We start from the raw sequence: 24,877 nt of genomic DNA, 5'->3' as shown, positions 1-24,877 counted from the left end.
ATGGGCTGCTAGTTACTTTGAAATATAAATATTATGTAAATGTATGTGATTTTTGGAGAAAATTTGAATGCTTATATTTTGGCTGACTTCATATATTTTTATATGGCGCGTAAATAAAACATAAACTATTATGCTCTATTTATTAAAGCGTATGAAAAATTTATTTGTTTAATATATATTCTAATTTCTTTAAAATTAGTAAACTCAAGAATTTTTCCTGTTTATACAGTAAGTATGTAATACTTTTAATAAAAGTTGGCAGGAGTTGGCTAAAATAAAAAATCACACATATTCAAAAATCGCACCCCAAATAAGAACTTGTTTCATTTACGTTGCTTTATTAAAAGAAAATAGTATCAAAAAATATCTGAAGTGACACTTTTCGTAAACTTTAGCGTTTTACCATTGATCGCTTTTACCATTGTAATGACCAAATATATAGAGAAAATCTTACAAAACTAAAATTTAAAGTGATGTGGAAGTATAATTTGGGCCATATTAAAATCATTTCCTATTTGTGGCAAAAGCAACCCCATTTTCAAAGATTTTCGAGAATACCTTGTATTATCAGAGAATATGCCTGCATTAAAATTGAAAACATAATTTTTGATTTATGCAATTCAATCCAATATAAAAGAGCAAACTGCTTTCAACTACAGAAATTATACATTTAGAACACATATTCCCGTTATACAAAATTCCCAGTGTAAAAATAAATTAGACTAAAATATTTAAATTAGACTATGGTTTCAATATCACCGTCTTTGACGCGTTCACAACCTCTAACCAACAACGGCGTCTTGGCGCAGTCTTCCAAAAATGGATTTACCATTTCAGCTTTACCATTACGTTTAATTCCATTATCCTTCACCTTTTTCAAACCATTTGATTCTATATTATATGCAATTCTGCTATTATCCATTAAATTTAATTGTAGCGTAGCCAAACCCATTGTCTTTTGCACAAGCTGTTCAATACAAGGACAAGAAGTCGTTGCAGAAATATGAGTTTCATTTATTCCTTCTGTATTATTCTCTAATGAATTTGTTCTGGAATTTGATAATTTGCAATAAGTACTATTTTCTGTGTTGTGATGATGTTGCGAAAGATATAAGGTGTCGCTGCTGGCAAAACGCAATCTCTTTGGCGTTTCTAAACTGCTGCTACGTGGAATGATACTCGTTGTTTTGGAAGTTTTGAGAGAGCTTTTTGGTCCTATCAAGTTTTCGGGTACTAAAAAATATAAAAAAAAAATTAATTAAGAAAAATTATAAAGGAAATTCAGGTTATCGTAAATATTTATAAAATTTTAAGTTTGGTACAGGGTGTATTTATATTTACCAAGTAGATCTTTGGGTGGTGCCAAACTGCCTCGTCTATTTTCGCGTTCCAGCAAGCGTTTGACGCGCGTTTGTTCATCTTCACCAATTAAAAAGTAAGTGAGTTGTTGCCCTTTTCCCTTCATGGTGACATAACCACGTTCTTCCATGATGTAACCACCTAATTCATCTAATAAATGCTTTGTGGCTTCACTGCAATGAATCTTGAGAGCTATAAAATTAGTAGAAAACTCTTTAAATTGTTTGTATTTATCTTTTAAAATAATATCGCAAATTGATTTAGAATTGTGTTTCAACAACTCAAGACCAATCAATATAACAACGTATCAACTAATCTATATCTTTTTATAACGCTCCTGAACTTTTTTTTTCAAAACCTACTAGTTTCAACAGAATCGCAATCTGCGATTGGAGGAATCAAGTTTTAACTCGGGATTTTTATTTACTTTTATTTAATATTTCAAATTTTGAAAATTTAATAGAGTTCGGTAACATCTCATCAAATTTGAAACTAATTATACAATTCTTCTTACACAATTATCATTTCTACTTACGTAGTCCCGTGGATTCCATCCTGGACGCAGTATTAACCGTATCCCCAAATAGGCAATATCGCGGCATTTTTAATCCTACTACACCTGCGCACACCGGACCTAAAATTTCATAAACATTGTTTAAAAAACAAGGAATCATTCAAATATTTAACATCCATCGAATGATCAAAAACCTGTGTGAATTCCTATACGCAAGTTTAGCCTGTCCTCTGGTCTGTGTCTAATGCGAAACTTGTCGATTGCTCTCAATAGATGGAGAGACATTGTAGCAATTTCGGCCGCGTGTAGATTTTCATTTTTTATTGGCAAGCCGGATACAACCTTACAAAGTTTGATTAGTTTTAAATTTTCAATAATAATATAATACTTGAGACAAAAATGTTGCACTCTTTTAACAAATATCACACAAGTTATGTATGAGCATATACATTTATATTATTGTATATAATTGTATATAAATACAAATAAATTATTTGTTATAATTTATATTACCATGTAAGCATCTCCAATTGTTTCCACTTTGTAAACATCATAATTTCCAATTATAGAATCGAAGCAAGTATATAAATCGTTCAAAAAATCTACAACCTGAAATATGATAAAATTTAATAAATGGATGATGGTGTATGTTCTACTTTATATTTGACTTAATTATTGCATCGCATATTAAAGATTTAATAAGATTCTTCTTAAAACATATAATAAAAATCAGCAATTAAACTTCTTAGATGCAATACTTGCATTTTTTCTTTGAACATTTATGCAATCTCTCAAAATTTAAAACTTTTTGATATAGAAATGACTAATAACTAATATCTAAAAATCTATAAAACAAAATTGATGATATTTGGAAGAAATAATTCCTTTCTAATTGAATCAGGAATCAAACAGAGAATATTTGTATATAAATATAAATTAAATTATTTCTTCAAAATGAAAACTCTCACTTTCTAGCCCAATTGCACGTTGTTAATATGAATTTTGATTTAAACTAATTATTCTATGATTGATAGAACAAAGATATGCAATCAATTTGCCTAATATTTCAAGCATATACGATGGAGATTTTTATGTATATTTGTAGACAAATTTTCATAATAAATCTTATCTTAAACTCTAGATATCTCTTCATAAAATCGATTTCTAAATATTATTACCTGTAGTGGTGTACTTTGTGCAGACATTTCTGTGAAACCAACGATATCACTGAAATAAATGGAAACTTCATCAAAACTTTCTGCTTCGACTTTGTTGTTTCGTTTTAATTGCTCAGCCACTGGTCGGGGAAGCATTTCGTATAGAAGCAAATCTACAACATTGATCAGTTTGAAATTGAAAAACGCATTATAATGCAATGAAACAAAATATTGAAATATTTATACATATTTTTTAAATAAATCTATTCCCAACCCAACGTTTGGCGAAAGGGTCCTTTCCTTTTTCATAATCAAAAACGCATCAATTTTGTAAGCAATATCAATACTGGCTGAAAGCAATTTCCTTTCTGATCTTTTATCGCCCTAAAATGGTGATAGTGATATTATCGCGCCGAGTCGGTAGGAAATACCAAAGAAACTTGGTTAGGGCGACTTACAAGAGTTGTTGCTGGTAAAATTGATAAAATGAAGTAGACTAGATATATAATACAAATTTCTTTTCCGATGTATTGGTATTGTAATAGACTACGTTATAGCAAATTTATTACATACAATAACTCGATATTGATGTCTTTTTTACTGTCCTGTTACTTTTTAATATTACGCTTAAGAGTTAGTCTTTATTAATATAAATTATTAATATATTTTATAGTGTTCAGTGTACCTCAAGCTGAAATGACTTAAAATTACATGTCAAAACAAGTATAAAAATAAAGATTCTTTACTGAAATCAAAATTGACATTTCTAATCCTGTGTATATATTTTATTAACGCAGCTAATTGAAAAATAGTATAATATTACATAAGTAGTCTTCGGTAGTAAGTTAGTTTCATTCACCATCTTCTAGGCATAGCATCCATCAAATAAGAAAAAAGCTTTTTGATATATTGATATTTTGTTTTTTTATTTAATGCTTAAGAATTTGGTAATTAGCAATTAATTGTAGACGGCATATCCGATTACCCTTATCTAAAACTCTTATAATCTCTTGCGGCCAGTAAATTAGTAAATAATTCTGAACTAAAACTCTGTTATTAAAGTTCAGTTCCGATGATGAAAAATAATTCAATTTATTTTCTGAGTAACTCACAAATTGGAATAGTTTACCTGTTTTTTTCTTCTCCTCTTGGAGTTGATCAGTTCTTTCGTCGACTAATTGTTCTAAGTTATTCGCGTACTTCTCCATCATTGCCATCATATTGTCAAATATATTCGGTCTCCTAATTTATAATAAACAATAATTCGTATAATATATAATAGTACCTACTGCACTTATTAGACAAATTATTTAATACTAACATTCCTTTCCTAAGCGGTCTCAGTTTGGTCCTTATTGTTTTAAAATCTGGTCTTAATTCCGGATTTTCATTCCAACATTCCATCAAACATTCACGCACGCAGTCGAAGCTATTTTCTAATGGTTCTAGTGGTGGCCTGCAATGTAAAATTATGAGACATAACTACATATAATTTCTTACAGCAGATTTCTATTAATATTGTAATCTCTTTTATTGTAAAATTTCTTATGAAAAAACTATACAAATTTCATTATATAATGCTTTAATGTGAGAAGTAAAAATACTAGTAATACTATGGAAGCAGAAGCATGCAAAGAAAAATGCTTAAAACTATATAAATTTAATGGAGATGATATGGTATTGGGAATTATAATTAAGGAAGGAAAAAGTAATTGTTGATTTGTGGTGGCTCTCACACCATGGACCTGCCTTCTGGCAAACTGACATTTATTATTATTATTATTTAATTTGTTAAAATCGGTTTAAATATAAAACATTTATTCATCAATAAAATAAATTGTATAATTATTTGTAATCATGCTTGAAAATATAAAAAATTGTTTTACATTACAAAAAATTCTAACTTATTTTTTGCATGAATTGTGAATGCTATGCATTGAATATTTATATACATCAAAGGTGAAAGTCAAATGATTCCTTACCTATAGGGTTCACCATTTTGCGAAGAATTTATCAAACGATAAATCGTCTCATCAAAAGACATGTTGTTTTCTCCATATGGTCCTTTTCTCGTGTGTATCTCATATAAGATCAGGCCGAAGGAATACACATCCCCTTTCTGACTACCAAATAGAGGGTTTGTCGTAACACTCTGAAATTTTCCGGCTCTTAATAACTCGGGGGCGCGGTATATTAGTCCTGAAACTGTTTAGGAATGTTAAATTATATAACTTTTAGGGTTATTGAAAATGAGAAATGGTTTACTTTTCATTCGGTAAGATCAATACTCTTTGGTTCACTTATTATTAGGAAATGTATACTTCTGCTTTGAATCCACCAGATTTCCTAATTTTACTTGTTTTAGACAAGCAACTTAAAACATTTTTATTGCAGTAAATTTTATAATACATAAAGTTGTTGATGTTACACGAGCTTGCTACTAATTGTAATAGATCCTAATAAATATTTTTTACATCCATATTATTGGTTTAGAATTTGCTCTTTATATTACCTTTATGTTTTCCGTCATATTTTACATGTTCCGTTTCCACATCTTGGCCAGCTTTGAATAGATGCAAGCCAAAGTCAGAAAGTTTAAGAACCCATCGAGAGTCCACCAAACAGTTTGAGCAACACAAATTTCCATGAAAACGTAAAGGAGATTCGTGCAAATATATCATTCCCTATAATTAATTAATAATTAAACACATAATTTAAATAAGCATCTATCTCGATACTTTCAACCGACTTACTCTAATGATATCACCAACCAATGATGCTATGAACATATTATCTAATTTTACGTCTTCGTTTTCAAGTATATCCTGAAACAGAGTTAAAATTCATTCTTAATAAATTATATTAAAATTATTATTTCATAGTATTAATAACTTATATTAATATTTTAAAATACATTCTCTGTATAATGTAATGTCGAAATTTTTATGCAAATCAAATCTTCAAAACTTCAATAATATTTTCATATTTTTATTAAGATAGTAAAATATTAACTTCACTATCAAAGTATATTTTATTATACTATAACATTTTAGTCATCAAAACTTATGGAAAACGGTAAATTTCCATTTTCACAAAATACTTCTAAGCTCTATCTAATCAGGAATATTCTCACTCCATATGTCTATTTGATTAATTCAAGTAGTCAAATTATCTATTGCAATTTCCTGAAAAATTTTCCATCAAAAGGAGTTAAAGGTGTAAAAAATTCATTATATGAAAATGGAAAACATGGTCTGAAACCAGTAAAAATATGAGTTTTTTAAATTAAGGTCATTTCATTTTAGTTCTGATAGCTGCAATTGGTTATAATATGCGATTAATTGAAGTGTCTTATAAAATTTTAAATATTTGTTTTGAAAGTTTTTAGAACATACAGAATCTGAACGTATAAATCAGATAATTTCTACCTCCACATTTTCACAAATTTTAACTCAGCACAGATGAAAAATCAATTATCATGATAAATAATCATTTGAACTCATTGACTTGCAATAGAATTATAATTGGGTCAATGTATAATGTATAATATGGGTTTGCTGTGGTGAACTAATTAAAACATACTAAAAAATATTTTACTAGAAAAATAATTATTTTTAATATACTAGTAATGATGTATTTTGACGCAAAATTCAATACTATTTGTAACATTCTTATATCAATGAAAATGCCATTTTCCAAATTTTGGTAATTTATTTAGAAAAAAGATTTTATAAAATTGATCAAACACATGAGCGACCAGCGATTTCATGATGGGCACATATTAGATTTTTTTTATAATTATTGAATTCCGTTATAAGTACATTAGAATTTCATTTTACTACTAATCAACATACTGTGAAAAATATATAGGCTTTTACAATATGAGGCGTCATAGTAAATTCGATATTATTAAGTTTTATTTATTTAAACGTAGGTTATTATTAAATCACAGGCGGATCAAATTGAATAATCTTCTAATACCAAATGAATGTGCAAACACACACTTTTCCAGCGCAATTATATATTTTGAATCCTAATTATTAGACTTGTACTAGCGATACTGAAAATTCCAAAATATTATTATTAATACAATTGTTTTATTAAAAAAAACTGGGTACAGTATATTTTACGGTGTTCTATAAGAATAACTAAAATAGAATAAAAAATTAATATATAACTTATTAATTTACGTTCTTTTTTCATTTCACTTGCCTGGTCGATACTTTTCTTATATATATATATATATATATATATATATATATATATATATATATATATATATATATATGAGTGAGTTCTTGAGGGCGATACATCAAACAAAGAAAAGCCAAAGATTTATAAAATAATCTTTATTTCCAAACGTTTCGACATTCAATTTAATGTCATCATCAGTGGATCTAAAAACTGTATGAAAATTAGCATATCTAGGTAATTATAATATATGTGGATTGGTAAAGTAACTATACAATAAGAGAAAAATTAGCAAACAGCAACACTTAACAACAAACCAAATATAAAAGATAGGAAAGGTAGTAGAGACTAGAATTAAATAAACTCTCTACTACCTTTCCTATCTTTTATATTTGGTTTGTTGTTAAGTGTTGCTGTTTGTTAATTTTTCTCTTATTGTATAGTTACTTCACCAATCCACATATATTATAATTACCTAGATATGCTAATTTTCATACTGTTTTTAGATCCACTGATGATGACATTAAATTGAATGTCGAAACGTTTGGAAATAAAGATTATTTTATAAATCTTTGGCTTTTCTTTGTTTGATGTATCGCCCTCAAGAACTCACTCATATATTTCAACATCAAAATTAACTACTAAATCATATATATATATATATATATATATATATATATATATATATACATATGCCTTACAAAATAATGCACAAAAATGTATAAGTGAAAATATCAGGCGATCGCCCGTCACTCACCCTCAGGCTTCCCCTGTTGCAGTACTCGCTCAGTATACAGATATCTGGGGATTCTGTGCAAGCACCGATGAACTGATTCAAATTATCGTGCCTGATGTCACGCATCTGTACATAAATGCCAAATTTAAAATTTATTGTGAAATATTACTTCATGTCAAACGGGCTGTGAATGACAGACCGACACGTATGAAGAGCATAAATAAAACATTGAAAATTCTTTATGTCGTACCCTTGATGCATTATATTTTTCAAGTTCACGTGAAACGAATTTGTCATGCACAGAAAATTTTTAAAACTCATAAGATCACACATAGTGAATTCAGTAAAGAAAGCATGCGCTATTTTAAAACAGTTTAATTTGGTTAAATTATATTTTTGAAATTTATTTTTTGCTCTAAATATCATTTAACTTTTACAGGAAAAACACTAAGATGTTAATAAGAGTTTTACTAGCAATTAATACTTACTTAAATGCCCCGAAATATTAGTGTTAATACAAATTTTTTACTTAAAAAAAACTGGGTACAGTTTATTTTAGGAATTATAGAAAAACAAGAAGATTTATATGTTGAATTGCAAGAGAAAAGATACATGTTCTATAAGAATACCTAAAATAGAAAAAAATTAATATATTATTACTTACTAATTTAAGCTCTTTTTTCATTTCACGAGTCAGGTCGATACTTTTCTTCCGAATATTTTTGATCGCGACAATTCGGCCTCTATATAAACCTATATTTTGAAGATATATAATAGTTTTAAGTAAATATGAATGTAAATGAAGGCGGTAAATCTTGCCAATATTAAACATTAAATATAATAAAAATAGAATTAAAAGTTTTTAATTTTTTTGTTCACGTAAATATACAAAAGATTATAAAAATATAAAGCTATTAAATGTTGTTTTAATTATTTTATTACAGAATTTTTTGAAAGTTATATTATATCTACTGTTATATCAATATTGTTGTAAATTAAATAGCTTGTAAATTGAATCTCAATTTGCATTATGAATTGTTAAGATTTTGATCATATTTCTTTATCTATCATTTTTCTTTAAATTTTTGGGTATTATAATTCATTACACTAATAATTTTTTAATTTATTTATTAAATTCAAAATATAATTCAAACCTCACCTATAGGTGTAAAAATAGCTGAATATCGAAAATCAGCATCAGGATTTGAACTTAATGATACTTGACTCGTTCTTACTAATGGATGATTTGCCTGTAAAAGAAATAAATATTTTTAGCTGTAACAAATTATTGGGGTATAAATAGGTGGACCTACATATTTCAATGTTCTTCTGCTAATGATTTATTTCATACATAATATCATTAAAATCAAATTTAATTCTTTTAAAAACAACAAATAAACAAAATTTCATTTAAATCTGAATCTTAACTGCACGATCGCAAATGATTTTTTGGAAAAGGTTAGACGAAGGACGAAACTATACCGGTACGTAAAATCATTGAAAATGTAATTTCCGATTTATGATCGATTTTGAAAACTTATTGTACTAATAGCTACGATCATCAACTACCAAGTCTTGGCAAAATGTCAAATGATATTAAAACTTTTCCGGACATGATTCCTATAATAACATTCTTTTGGCACATAAATGGAAAAATCTAAAAGCCAATCGCAAAATTAAGAGGACAGGATTGAAATATATTTCTAAATTTTATGAATGTCAACGAACATGCATAAGTGGATAACTTTTACTATAATGAAAGGAAAAAAGCTTGCGGAGAAATGTGATTTGGTAAAAACAATTGATGGGAATAAAATATCGTTAAATGAATAAAATGTTTCTGTTGATTTATTTTATTGGTCTAACTATATTTTATTTTCACTAATTTTCTTTCCAAAAATGTTTTTGGAGCTTTGGCAACGATGAAATGATTAGAATGCTACTTTAAAAACTTATATATCTCATATATTAGGCATTCAATTGTGCCAAAAAAAAATGTGTGTTTGTAGGAAATTATTAACTTCCCGTAGGGTGAGTTATTGTAATCGTCCAAAAATTTAAATTGAAAATTTGTGCTTTTTTCGACGTTTTGAAGGTTTCTGAACATTTTGCCATACCTCAGAAAAATGGATGTGTGTGTATGTATGCATGAATACAATTTTTCAGTCACGTTTTCGGGCGCACGGATCAACCGATTTGAATGGTTTAAAAAACATTCGATTCCTATTGATAGGGAGATGTGCTGATTAGTTTTTGGCAAAGACAGGTCCAGCAGAAACGGAGATAAAGAGCAAAGAGTGCAAAAATAGCAATCGAGTTTTGTGAGAACGGAGCATCCGATTTGAATGATCTAAAAAAACATTCAATTTGTAATGATTGGGAGAAGGGATGATTAGGCAGGCCCAGCCATTTCGAAGATACAGAGCTAAATGTGCAAAAAATTGCAGTTTTTGAGAGAACTAAGCGTCCGATTTAAATGATTCAAAGAACGTTCTGCTTGTTTTAACAAAATAATTGATTTTGGAAAAAAAATTGTTTCAAAATATTTTGATTCAATATTTTTTCAGATAATTCAGATTTTAACTTTAATTCTGACTAAAGTTCTAATATACTTTAAACAAATATTTCAAACTTTGCAATTCAGTTTATATAATTCTTATAAATATTAGACAATGTTGCAATATTTATAAAAATCTATATGGAAACATTTAATATTGCTCGAACATTTCGTTACGGTACGGAAGTTCCAGCAATTTGCCTTAAGTCACGTTGCCATACACCTCACTAGTTGAAATTAATATGCATGTAATTTTACCTTTGCTATGAAAATGAAAATACCTACATTATTACTGTGTGCAAGTCTATATTTTAAAAATAAATTTAATGTTAAAGTATAAAATAATAATTAATGTGTAATAGTAATAACTTATATTTTATATAGAGCATTATACGATTAAAAGCTATAACTAGAAAGATGTATATTTTTGTTGGTTGAATATAAACATCAACGTTAAACATTTAACGATCTAGTATTATGGTCTCAAAATAATTTCATGTTTTAGCATTATATTTTTATAGATGTTCTTTATGTTTTGCACCGAATAATGTTCTTTTTCTGTTTTATAACAAGTCCATTTAAAAGCATTAAAACGATATATAAAACTCTTATAAATAGTGTGAGATATGTGGAACAAAATATTCCAAACTTCAAATTCGTTGACGTAAATTTGAACAGAATAGTTACACGATGAAGTAGTTTTAATCGTTTGCTTATTAACAAAAAATTTAGAATTTTTTTAGAGAGCTAACGACCATAAATATATGTTGAGAAGTTATTTGCAATACTTCTAATTTTTTTATGTATTTACATAGGATTAATAAGTATATATTGGTTTAGTTTGCTGGTGGAAATTTGAAAACAATTTGTCGAGACAATTGGGAATGGGATCTAAGATTAAAACTGTAGAATAATAAATTGATTTATTTGCAGAAGAAATGTTAATTATCTTGGTAAATAAAACTGTACTCACTCACTTGTTTTCTAAATAAATAAATATTGCTAATTAATTGCGTAAATGGAAATATCGGACCAGAAAAGTGAAAAAGGCATCATTTTTCTCGACTCACCCGTGTGATTTTCGCCGTGGCCGTGTTTTTCTGTTTTCTGGAATCATCTTGGTCGTCTTTAGCGCCGTTGGCTCCGCTGAGCTGTATTTCGCGGAAATCTATTTTCCACAAGAGATTATCAAGCTCCTGTTCGTAGCGCCAATTCCTGTATGCTATCAGGGAAATGATCACGACACAAGTGATTATCACGCCCGTTACGCCGCTCGCTATCTCCGTTGTGTGGTCTGGGGGTGGAAAATACTGCATTTGAGCCTGTTTTATACGATGACAGGAATAATAGAATATTATTTACTCGTACTCAAGATCAGTAGGTGATTGTATGTAAATTGAGAGAAGGTTTTAATTAAATGGTGAAGTAGGAAATTGCATTTTTTTTAATTATTTAAATAATCTACCCAGATACTAAGTACTCTGACACCCTAATGAAATCTTTAGATTCAAAACCAAGTTTAAAATTTTTAACATTAATCATCCTTCACAGTTCTGCAAGGTTTGGTCTTGCAATATGGGGTTCCAGGTTTGATACCCACCTCGTATAGCCTGATATCAAGCAGTAATTATATCAGTTTTCTTTTGACTAGTTTACATAAGTGTAACCTTTTAAAAATACAACAATTTTAATGATACTCACTGACGCATTTTTCATTTTGGAATCCACAACGAGGTTCTGCTACCGGTGGTCCATCACCAATCCAATGTATTTCTTCTGATAACCTCAATTCCTATCGAAAAATTCATAGAGAAATATATTTTTGTTAATTGCAATTTTAATATGTATTACAATTCTTCATTATTTTGAGTATGTATTTTATTATATTACCGGCACTCCAGTATGATGCTCATTTAGTATAAAGTCGCCGATAGGGTATAAACCAGAATTTGTAGTATTGTTTTTGAAGCCAACAATTGTGTAGTTACCCATTGCATCTGCGTTTTCGTCCATGTACACCATGTATCTAAAAATATAAAGTAAATAAGTTAGGAAAACGAAATTCAAGTTAAATAAATTACATTTTTAAAACATGATTTTTTTACATTTCCAACTAATAAGAAATATGTATATCTTTACATATCTTCACTTCAAATTTTTTGTTGAATTGATTATATTGTAAAACTCTTCCGAGTCTAATTCAAATTTTTATTTTTATTTACAATTTTAATCGCAATCATTTTAAGCAATATTTTTATATAAAAGACAGTAAAACAAAGCTTTATTTAACACACAAATCTTAATAAAAAGTAGGATAAAAATGGATTATCTGCTGTGTGTACCATATCTATTATGTGTAACATATCCTATATCGTTCTAAATAATAAATTATATTTTTTAGGTTAATTTTTTACTCACCCCATGGCACTCATATAATGTTTTCTCTTGACAGCTTCAATTATTTCGATACCATCTCTTGTATCGCCGCCGTTTTCTATTATTTGCATCAATGCCCGTGCATAAATATGTACGGCATCATACAAATAGGCAGCCTCTGCTCTTATCTTTAATTAATAAAAATATTAAAAGTATTATAATATTATTATTACAATCTTAACATCTCCAAGATATAAGATAGTAAATGCATTCCAAAATAAATTACACTAGATTTATTTTCAGTCTATGGCGATAATCTATGATCATTTTGATCGATAATTTTTTTAATAGTTATGATTTTATATTTGATGCAGCAATTCTAGGAAAAGGTTGTTTTTACTTCGAGAAATTAAATATTAAAAATGAATTTATTGACGTAAATATGAAATTAATATTAATGCCAATGAATAAAAAGGTGAAAATAGATTATGAGGGCGTTCTATGCAAAAAATCTATATGGAAATATCAACGGACCACACGTTTACATTGTCAAAAATGTTTAACGAAATATTCAGCAATTATATTAAACTAAAGGCAAAATGATAACGCCAGAAGGCGCAACAATTTTGGAAAACTAATACTATTGCAGATGAATCAGAAAATAATAAACCGAATATCTCAATTACTTACAGTTTTTGCTCCTCCTATAGCAGCTAATGGATTCGGATAGTTAAACGGTGGTAGCTCCAAGTAGTGGTTTACTTTTCGAGCAAAATCTTTTTGATTTTTCGGGGCTGTGGCCATTACCAGAAAATAACAGCGAAACGCTTCGAAGGAACGTTTATCCGGCTTTTTCTACAATAGAGAAAAATACGTTAATTTATCGTAAATAATTGAATATATTAATCGAGGTTTCAATATCAATTGCCTACTAAATGGTTGCGAAATTTTAAGAACCATACATAAAATTATAAACTAACAACCAACAAATTCTCAAATGAATTCACTCAAATGAAAATTCTCAAATGTGTAGCACCTTAAATCGGTTTACGATATTTCTGAACATACTAATTTAACTTTAAATATTTATAAAAAAATAATTTTATCCAGAGATTTTTTATTAAAATAAATTTAGAAATCTTAATTTTGATACCATATTCTTTTAAATATTAATCTTAACCTTATTTTTGAACAGTAATCAGAACTTAACTGTAGGCTGGCTGATGTGATCATTCTCCTTAACTACTTTAGCTTTTAAAGAAGCCAACTTTAGAAGGCTACTTAACCGGTTGACCTCATTATATTTCATATAATTTTATTATTAATTTTTTTTTAATTTGATGCAGCAATGCTGGAAAGAGGCTATTTCCAATTGAAATAATACTTACAATTAGATCTAAATTTCGAGAACGCATATCAGTAGTACTCGATATGAAAGCTCTTAATATAATTTTATTTTAATAAATTATTTAAAAGGGGCTGTTTTCACTTGAAATCATAATTAGATCTAAATTTTCAAGTGAAAACGAATATCAATATTGCTAGATATCAGGTTTGGCCTATGTGAAAACTCTTACGAAGGATCCTTTTTAAAAAATAAAATATGTTACTGATGCTGATCTAAAATTTTGCCTATATTTTCATATGTATCACAATTATTTATAATAATACACTCATTCTTACCTGCAATAATCCGTGAAGATATTTATAAGGATCCTCCGGATCATACTGTTCTATATCGACTCCTAAAACCCAATACTGTCCTGTAAATATTAACATATTCTATAACAAATTAATTGACAATTATGAATTAATTTTCAGATGTGTCCATTATCATTATCACATTACCTGTATCGCACAATCGTAGTTCATCCATCGCCATTAACAAGCCAATGTGCTCATACTGGTGTCCTACTATCACGTAAACTGAAATTATGCAATTTAATTGATGTAGTCTTTATAGTCACGTTTAATTGCAATTTAAACATTTTATATCTTTATATCGCAATTTGTTATCGAAATGGGCATTAAATGCCGAGAGATGGGAATTGAGATAAGGCAATTAATATATTATATTATGTTCGTTTACGTAGTCGAAATGTTCGTGAAAGTATTTGTTTGAAATGAATTTTATTTTATTAATTTTGATTATAAGAATCTAAAAAAGAATTAAGGCAAAACTTTCAACAACGATTATTAATTTGCTATAGTTTAAGTAAAACTATTAACCCTAACAGTATTGTTACATTTTTAGTATTTAGTAGTAATGTTAGACAGGGGCATAGCGCTCCTCTGAAGGGCCCCGTATCAAAATTCGTTTGTGGGCCTCTTTAAGAAAGGTAAAGATTTCTCGCAAAATACAAAAAATACATTAAATTAAAAAAAAAACATTCAATTAAGTGATTTTTTGCAAATTCACTATTTCCTTTCATCGAAAAACTGATTTAATAAATGATCATCTCTTAATTTTTCTAAAGTTTCTGCCTCTAAAGACAATAGTGACATGTCAGGTAAATTACAGGTAATTTGTAATTAGTTTAATTTTGAGAAAAGTTTTTAGCAATTGTCGAAAATTTTGTAACTGGTAAATTTGAGAATAAAATACAGCTGCTATTACGTCTGTAAAACTGGATGCACGACTATTGAATTTTATTAGCAATGATAGTTAATAGTTCTTACATTATTAGTAGTTTCAAAAACGTTTACTTTAATATTATATAATTCAACAAATTATACGTAAATAACTAGATAAAAGGTTAACTAATAACTTATAATGAATAGAGATGTTAAGAGGTTATGTTGTAAAAACTTACTTATCTTTATAATATTTCCATTTCCATAATAATTATTAGTTACTATTTTTAGAAGTAGGTACCGCAACTAAGTATGTAAATATTCTTTTCTTTTAAAATTAATAAATTGAATCTAAAATGTTTCTGATATGATCAATAATTATTTTTCTGCTAACCAAATCTTCCAAGTAACTGAATATATTATAAACAATTAGAATATATTATAAATATATTATAAACAATTAAACTTACTTCTTGTGTCATCTTTAGTCTGTTGAACAATTTTGGTAAATGGATTTTCAGTATATCCATGATGGTATTGCTGAGGCCACGTAGAAATCTGACGTATATTAATACCTGATTATCAAAATAATCTTATTAAAAGATAATTATATTTTTTGTTAGCCTCATTGATTGAGATGGATGTATTCCTAACACGATAGCAAATTAATTTGGCTTGTGCCAGTTTATATAATGAATGGAATGCCACGAAGTTAAGAAAACATAGATAAGATGGAGTCTTTCAGAAGGATGTGGATAATTAATTAAATGGGGCAGCCTGTAAAAGGAATTTAATGAATGATTGCAATAGTTCAGGATTAGAAACAGTCGGCTCCGTTGACAAAATTAGGTTAATGGAATTTTTCAAATAATTATTTAAAGCATCATGGTAGTATATTAGCTAGAAGGAATAAGGATTAACGTATTATAATAAATCATTCATGAATTTATCCTATATTTATATGAATCAATATATAAATCGTTTAAAATATTATTCGAAAAGTAATAATAAAAATCACGTAAAATAAGAGTCAAATCATAAATTAATTTGAATTACAGTGTATGAATTTGTGCATTTATTTTTGGTTTGAGAATAAAATTTCAAAGATAAACCTGAAATGTTTTATGCATTTTACCAATATATTATATTATGTAGGTAATCTATTTTTCATAAAAATCGATCATTTCAATATATTTTATTTTTATTTATGATTGTCTAAAAGATAAATATTCAATTTTGAAAAAATATTCATTTAGTTTTTAATTATTTGACATGTTTCGGAGATGTAAGATGTCACCTTCTTTAGTAACTTTTAAAAATAAACCAAAAAAATTGCATACATTTATATACTTTTTTTCAATTATTTGTTAATTTAAATTATTGATCCCAGATTTTTTTTAACAAGTATACAAAACTAGCAAACCCGACGACCTCCGTTTCGCCACCAGATGGTTTCGTGAGAAAGATCAAGAAATTTTTTGTTTGTTTTATATTTGAAAAGGAAAAATTTGATTTTATTGCACAACAGTAATGAATTTATTTAGATTACAAAAATGAAGTGTTTTTAGTTGAACTTCTCTAAGTAAATAAAAGTGAATTCGCAAATTATCTATTTCATGAAAGTGATCTTTGGTAAACTACATTTTTTGTTTATTGGTCTGACGTTAACACAAACAAAGTATTATGTAAAGTAAATGTAGTCGGAAGTCAGTTTTTAGAATAATTTATTATAGAAAAATGACAAAAAAAACAAAGAAAACAAATGACAAATAACAAGAAAAAACAAAATATTGAATTATAATATTAAAGTATTTTTTCTAACCTGCATCTTCATTATTTGTTAATTGATCTATTATGTTTTGAGCAACCAGACCAAAATCTGTATCTGGTCCAGACATGTGAAGAAACGAAATCTGAAAAAATATTTTATAAAATATAATTAAGCTAATACTATCATATTTAAACTTGTCTATCTATAAATACTATGCTAAAATATTAACTATGATATTTCAGGCACGGAGTGTAAGTTCTTGGAAATGCATATAATACGAAAACATTTTTTATATCTTTACGGTTCATAATAGAGTTTTCACCATTTATTAAAGATTATCAGAAGTACTCAAATGAATTCATTCAAAATTTAAATTGAGGCATTGAAACGCAATGATAATAAAAAAAAGTTATTTTTAATGTTTTCCATTTCGGAAAGGTGGTTATTAACTTCCCGTAGGGTAAGTTATAGTAATCGCAAAAAAATCGAAAATGAAAATTTTTATATATCTTTACGTTTCAGAGGTTTCTGAACATTTTGGCATACCTTAGAAAAAATGGATGTATGTGTGTGTGTGTGTGTGTGTGTATGTGTGTGTGTGTGTGTGTGTATGTATGTATGTATGTGTGTGTATGTATGTGCGGATACAAATTTTCGTCGACGATTTCGGGAACACGGATCAACCGATTTGAATAAATCAAAAAACATTCGATTCGTATTGATAAGGAGACGTGCTGATTAGTTTTTGGCGAAGGCAGGTCTAGCCGTTCCGGAGATACGGGGCAAAAAGTACCGAAAACGGTAACTCAGGTTTTAAGAGAACGGAGCGTCCGATTTTAATAATTCAAAAAACATTTTACTTGTATTGACAAGATAAAGAATTGATCAAATTTTCATAAAGGCAGGTCTAGCGGTTTCGGAGATCTAACGAAAAAAGTAAAAAAAAATGCCATTTGGCGGTCAAAAATGATCATTAGACATATGCACATCGAATTTTCAGATATTTTATAGAGATTTTAATAATAAGTTTAAATTTTGTTTATTTTTCTATGGGTTCCGTACCAATGTTTACCCGTTAGACAGCGACGCCGCGCTTACGCGCTTTATATTTTGTCTCTATGCAGTTAAAGCAGTACGATTGCTTTGAAAAACAAGATCAGATCTTCCAAAATATGTCAAAATAAAGAAAACATTTTTTTTTCAAAAAAAAAAATTAAAAATTTTTTTTTTAAAAAAAAATTTGGAAAAAAAATTTTTTTTTTTTTCAAAAAAAAGTAATTTTTTGTCCAATTTATAATTTCTCAAAAATCTTATTTTTTCGAAGTAAATTTTTTTCAAAAATGTTAATCGTTTTTAAAAAAAATAATAATTTTTGGTACGGGAAGTTCCAGCAATTTGCCTTAAGGCACGATGCCCTAATTGCCTTAAGACAGAATTCCACTTACAGCTAGTTTTTTCAGAAATTGTCTTAATTTTTCTAACTCTTGTGTTAACTATGAGAAATTCTTTTCTTAGCGAATTGATTCAACAGATAGCGCTAGCTTGCTCTGTATTCTGGGCAGCGCAACACACGCCGCACTGTTACACCCAGGTGAGGATAAAATAAAACTCATTTGTCGTCTAAGCACTCTGGTTTCCTTTCAGAGCGAATAAATCTTTCGCCTTTTACTAAAGATTTCCGTGGAGGGGAGCACTCAAATGAGTATATAACTCAATTTTTTGTGTGCCCGGCGATTTAATTCGCTGGGCCAATAAACTATAATAAAAAAAATACTTTAACGTAAATTGAAAATTAAAGCTTTTGTTTATATTGTATATAATATGTTCACGTTTGGAAGGTATCTGAACACATTAACACGTCACATTAGAGAAAAATGAATGTACGTCCGGATACAATTTTTTGCTGACGATTTCGAGAGCACGGATCAACCACTTTGAATTATTCGAAAAGTATTCCATTCTTATTGACAAGGAGACGTGCTGATTAATTCTTATTCTAAAATAGGCAAAAGTTGGACCATCCTTTTCGGCGATTCTAAGCAAAGACTACATAAAATAGCAGTTAAGTTTGTGCGAGAACGGAGCCTAACAATATTAAAATATGATAATTACATACTAAATTGGAACGGAGCATCCAATTTCAATGATTCAAAAAATATTCTACTTGTATTGATGCAAGTTGATTAAATTCTTGCATAGGCGGTTTTGGAGATCTACAAAAAATGCCATTTGTTCATCGAAAATTTGATATTTTTGACAGTATGGATCAACCGACATGACTGGGTATCAAAAACTTTTAACAAATATCAAAATTAAAAAAAATAAGTTTTCAAAATATATCAGTATTTTAAAAAAAACACTTTTTCAATATGCAAAATTCTCAAAATAAATATAAATTTTCTTCTCTTGTCTTTTAAAAAAAATAAATTAATATACGGGAAGTTCAAGCATTTTGCCTTAAAGCACGATACCATGCACCACTAGCTTGTGTTTCAATTATATTAGTATAAGGAAAATTCTTATCTATAATTAATGGTATTTTTTCATGCAGAAATTCTTTCAATACATGTATATCTCCGTTGAATATAATTATAGTAAAATAATGTCAATTCATATCTCATCTGATATATCAATTTAGTTACCTGTGTCCAATTAAAATGTCTCAGCACAGCTAGTACAGATTTTGAAATTTGAGTATCGGGAGGCCTAGTTCTTGCGAATGTTGGGAAGTCCATCTTGTTGGAGCTTAGGGCATTCGTACAGAACTAAATAATGAAAACCAGCTTATTATATGTTGATACATCATAATAATTGAAATAGAAATTGTATAGATAACATTAAATTTTTATAAAATTAAATATAATGTAAAATTTTTATATAATATGTGTATGTATGCATATGCGGTTGCAAATTTGGTGGCTTTCGTTGACTTTCTGATAAAAACAAATTAGAACACGATCAGAAAAATTAAAATTTATTTGATAAAACTCAATGATGATTTTCGTGTATTAGTTTATACGTAATAATTATATTTTAAGAATATTTTTTTCTGTTTGTTCCAGAATATTACACTGCGTAAAGGAAATACATAACTTTCGATTGAGGTATTGAAGCGCAATCAAAAACTTTTTCTATCGAGAAGTTTGTAATTAGGTTATTCGCAATTTTATATATGTACTTTGATTCGACCTATCATATATAGCCATTCAGCGACAAATCTGATATATCAACTTATTTCTTATACATGTGGTTATCATCAGATTTTATAAAAATGATACTCGAATTTGTAGATACATTTATTTTATGATTACTCGTTTAAATGCAGCATTCGCACCAAATTTGTAATTTGATTAATTCGCACCATTTATTTTATGGCCGCACTCTCCATCAAAATTAATGTTCCTTGCATGTAATTACATAATACGAGATATGTGCTTATCTAGAGTTTGTATACGGGTATGCGTTTTCTGTTTGTATATTTGCCAAAAGCTTTCGGTGTAACTATAGGAAGGTATATTATTCGAACATACTCAAATTATTTGTCAAGTAACGAAGTTCAAAGACCACATATTTCTGTCAAGGTTACTCGAATATATTATAATTACGAGTATATATATATATATAATATATATATATATATATATATATATATTTATATATATATATATATATTTATTTATATATGCTTCCTGGACAACTAATATGCAAGTATATTATTTTTAGATTTTTTTTTAAGAAACGACAAAATCGCATGTATTTATAGTATTGGCAAGAAAGTAGAAAAGTTACAAGAATATGAGTAGTACATACTTTTCTTAACCACTTAAGTTGCAACAGGATATGCAATAATACGCCATAAAATCTTTTTTTAAAGGTGATAATATTTGCGTATATATTAAGGTTTTTATTGTATTTTGGAAGATTGGAAGGAATAAAACGAAACGAAATGGCAATACTACCAAAACGAAACACTTTATTTACATAAAATAGAATTAAATTATACTACACATACTATACACAGTTTAGATGGTATTTTTATATTTAAATCAAATACGTACTGTTACATTAAAGTCTCTTATTAAACTGTAAGTAATCAAATAGAACATAAAAGAAGTGTGTCATGTTCCTACTGGGCAAGAAGTGATACTTCGTCATGTGGTAAAGTAAAGAGAAAAAGGTAGAAAATGATTGAGTGATTCTTTGTACAAGTATATTATTAACATTGCTTACCATTCAAAGTTAAACTGATCTTTCAATCATAATTTTTGAGTGGTTTATAACATTCACAATGGTATTATAATTAGTCAGATAAATTGCGAAAAAATTGAGTTAAATTTTTAAAATATTTTTTACAAAATCAGCATTAATGATAGTAGTCTTTTTGGTTGTTGAACCAGTCCTACCATTTATCATTTATAACTCAAAATTGGTTTTGCTTATCAAGTTATTTGGAATTGTTTGGCACTATATTTGAAAAAACATGTGTTTGGGTTTGAGTGCATGTGATCCAAAATTTGATCTTTCGTCGACGTTTTCTCAAAAAGGTCTGTGCCAATTTTAAATATTTACATGCTTGGTAAATTTGTACAAAATAGAATAATCGGCTATAGTTTCCAATTTGATTTGCCCTTACACTGATATATATAACCAACACTTATAGGTTGTCAAATATCTCCCTTCCGCTTTTTTGCTCTTGGTTTATAATACAAAAAGGCGGAAGGGAGATATTTGACAACCTTATTGTATATATCACTATTAAATTTAATAAGATATTGATTTCTTATTTATTTAGTTAACTGTTTACACATAGTTTATTTACAGCGATAAGCAAAACATCATTGATCAATTTCTGACAAAAATGGAATTCAAAGTTCAAGTTGTTGATTGGAATCCCTATCTTGAAAGTTATATTTTTTCTTTACTTATTCAAAAAAAAAACAAAAAATACAATCTTTTTAATAAATAACACAACACAACACAACTTCCTGGAAACATTTCAGTTATTCTTAACTCTCAAATAAAATCCACGCATTCACATAAAACCATTATCGGAAAAACCTGATCAGTTTCATTCATCTTCGGAAAGGAAATCGCATTGCCAATAATTTACTGGATAGACTTATCCGAACGAAAAGGGATCAAGTAAATTATATTCCAGTAAATCCTTTGCAACGAGGTTATCCTTATCCTGTGACGTCACGGGATTTGTTCACTTTATTATTTCACGGTTATATATTATTATGTGTGTGTGGGTTTGCGAGGAAAACATCGTGTCCTATTTATTCCAAAGTTTTGCTCATGTTAGTTTCGTACGAAGTTTCCTGTGCTTGCTGGGTGATTCAATACAATGTCAGCTCTTTACATTTCAACGGATATGTCTTGTTTATTCTGTGTGATTGAATAGGTATTATATAAAGTAATGGATCATATGTTAATAACATACTTCAAAAATTTATATAAAATGTGTAGAACGGACCTGAACAATATTTATCATCATTATTAGCAATAACCAGAACTTAATAGTCATACAAGCTCGTTGTGATAACTTTAATCAAGTAGCTTTATAGATAGGCAAAAATGCTATTCTGATAAATCAGGATTAGAATTTGGTAACTAATTTCGAAATAAAGCTGGTGTTACTATTATAAAAAATAACAAAAAAAACAAACAAACAAAATCAATTTAGATTTTGACAAACATTCTATATATATTACAGAGAAAGTCTCTGGGACACTAAAAAAATAGATACACCTATCCATTACATATACATTTCACTGTCTTTCAGTAAATTAAAAAATCTTGCCTTTTAATGAAACTTCAAACCTTCAACATATATTTTAGATAAAAAATTAAGTTTTCTGTTCTCGTTGTAACAAAAGACGTCATTTTACTTAGATTTTTCGATTCTTCGAATAAATATTTATAAATATTCTGAGTAAAAATAGATTTAATAATTTTTGTCGTGGATTTTTAGTAAAAGAATTTAGATAATTTTGGGACCAATTTTTATATCAAGTTTTCGACAACCATAATCTCATGGAAATATATGATTAATGCCAAAAACGCAATTATTATTATTATTATAAACTTACATAAACTTTTTATGTATGTGTATCCTAATGTAAAAAAATTCATTTGCGTCACATGTGCAAGTCATTATAATTTTTTCATTCTAGACTTTTTTAGTACCTTAATCACGCTGCAGATTAAAATTAAAATATTTCATATACATAAAAATTTTCAACAATAAAGTGATAAATTTCTCTATTCATATTTTAGAATAATTTATCGCTTAATGTTATTTTCATAATTCTTTTCTTTGCAGGAACTGAATAATTATATCGTAATTAAAATGTCAAGAAAAATTAACAAATTCCATTTTATTCTTAATTACTTATACAGTTCACACTTTATTATCTTACGACCCCATATTACTTCAATATTTTATGTGTTACACTTTTTATGTAAATTATGTTTTTATGTTTGTCGCTTTTTTATGCGTATCCCATTTGGACTTTGATCATTTGAGAAAATTAGGTGGCTTCTTTATTTTTTATTTCAGTTTTATACATACATATATATATGTATATATATTTATATATATATATATATATACATGATGTAAATATACATTTATACGCGACAATAAAGTTTTAGTCATTAATCTTATTGCTTATCATCACAAAATGTATTTGTCCTACATGTTTTATCATCTTTATATGTATAGCAGGCTATGAGTTTAGGCAAAACATAAATTATTTTTATTGCGATTTACTTTATTTCTTGTTACATATTTAGATAACAGCAATAATTTATGTTCTATTATATTTTAGCATGATTTGCCATAGTACGATATAACACAACAATATCACCCTAATGATATTTTTTCGGAATTAAATTAATTGCAACCTAGGACAATAAGTCGTCAAAGAAATCATCAGTATTAATGTTATCCTATTTAATATAATGTTTTATACAAAAAATATATAATGAACTTTGACTATTAGCAATCAGTAGAATCTTTCCCGATAAAATAACAGGACATTTTTAAGAAACAAACAATTGAATAATTCTGACATAAAAAATTGTGGCGTGAAAAAGTTAGGTAAAAACTCTGTAACGACATTAAGTATACTAAGAAAACTCAAATTTGCGGTATAATTAAATAATAAAATTTTGCCTGGAAAACATATATACTTGAACCGAACACAAATCCATTATCTAACAGTGATATGAATTGTTAAATAATAGAGTTTATACAAAAAACCGACATTTTAGAAAAACGGTTTTTGAATTTTAATTTTACTTAAAAACCGCTTTTAACCGGTTTTCGAATTTTATATAGAAAATGAATTTTTGCTCGAATATTCAGTAAGTTATCCGAAAATTTAGTGTAATTTAGAGCAGTATTTGACTGAAGTTTTGTATTGTTCAATTTTATAGATAGTAAACAAAATTATTTTAATTTTAATTAGTAGAACTAAATAATAATAGTTTATCTTGATTAAATAACTTTGAAAATAATTATTCGGTATTCATGCATCATTTTCGCATAAATAAAAATTATACATTTTTAGATAAATAATTCATTAAATTAAAAGAAAACAAAAAAATATTAGATACATGTCGATACATGCTGTGA

At 27.7% G+C, this 24,877-nt stretch overlaps 1 protein-coding gene and 1 non-coding gene across 2 annotated transcripts; one reads left to right on the top strand and one right to left on the bottom strand.

Moving 5' to 3' along the window:
* Positions 1 to 736: 736 nt before the first annotated feature.
* Positions 737 to 22,311, bottom strand: LOC113385846 (guanylate cyclase 32E-like). Its single transcript, XM_026623675.1, has 25 exons — positions 22,294 to 22,311; positions 19,878 to 20,000; positions 17,287 to 17,377; positions 15,935 to 16,039; positions 14,739 to 14,816; positions 14,574 to 14,653; positions 13,581 to 13,745; positions 12,933 to 13,078; positions 12,405 to 12,540; positions 12,216 to 12,306; positions 11,585 to 11,808; positions 9,117 to 9,207; positions 8,622 to 8,710; positions 7,979 to 8,083; positions 5,784 to 5,855; positions 5,543 to 5,714; positions 5,013 to 5,229; positions 4,352 to 4,486; positions 4,160 to 4,272; positions 3,052 to 3,203; positions 2,387 to 2,482; positions 2,068 to 2,215; positions 1,895 to 1,993; positions 1,342 to 1,551; positions 737 to 1,233 (listed from the first exon to the last, which is right to left on the bottom strand). The coding sequence occupies exons 1-25, from the start codon at positions 22,309 to 22,311 to the stop codon at positions 737 to 739; spliced, it is 3,453 nt and encodes a 1,150-aa protein (XP_026479460.1).
* Positions 18,860 to 18,982, top strand: LOC113387096. Its single transcript, XR_003368064.1, has one exon. It is a non-coding gene; the product is annotated as a U5 spliceosomal RNA (small nuclear RNA).
* Positions 22,312 to 24,877: the final 2,566 nt, after the last annotated feature.

Source organism: Ctenocephalides felis, unplaced genomic scaffold, assembly GCF_003426905.1.
Source record: "Ctenocephalides felis isolate EL2017-DRISC unplaced genomic scaffold, ASM342690v1 CF-g0.4_SCAFFOLD_03571, whole genome shotgun sequence".
NCBI classification, from domain to species: domain Eukaryota; kingdom Metazoa; phylum Arthropoda; class Insecta; order Siphonaptera; family Pulicidae; genus Ctenocephalides; species Ctenocephalides felis.
This window is presented reverse-complemented; position numbering and strand designations above follow the sequence as displayed.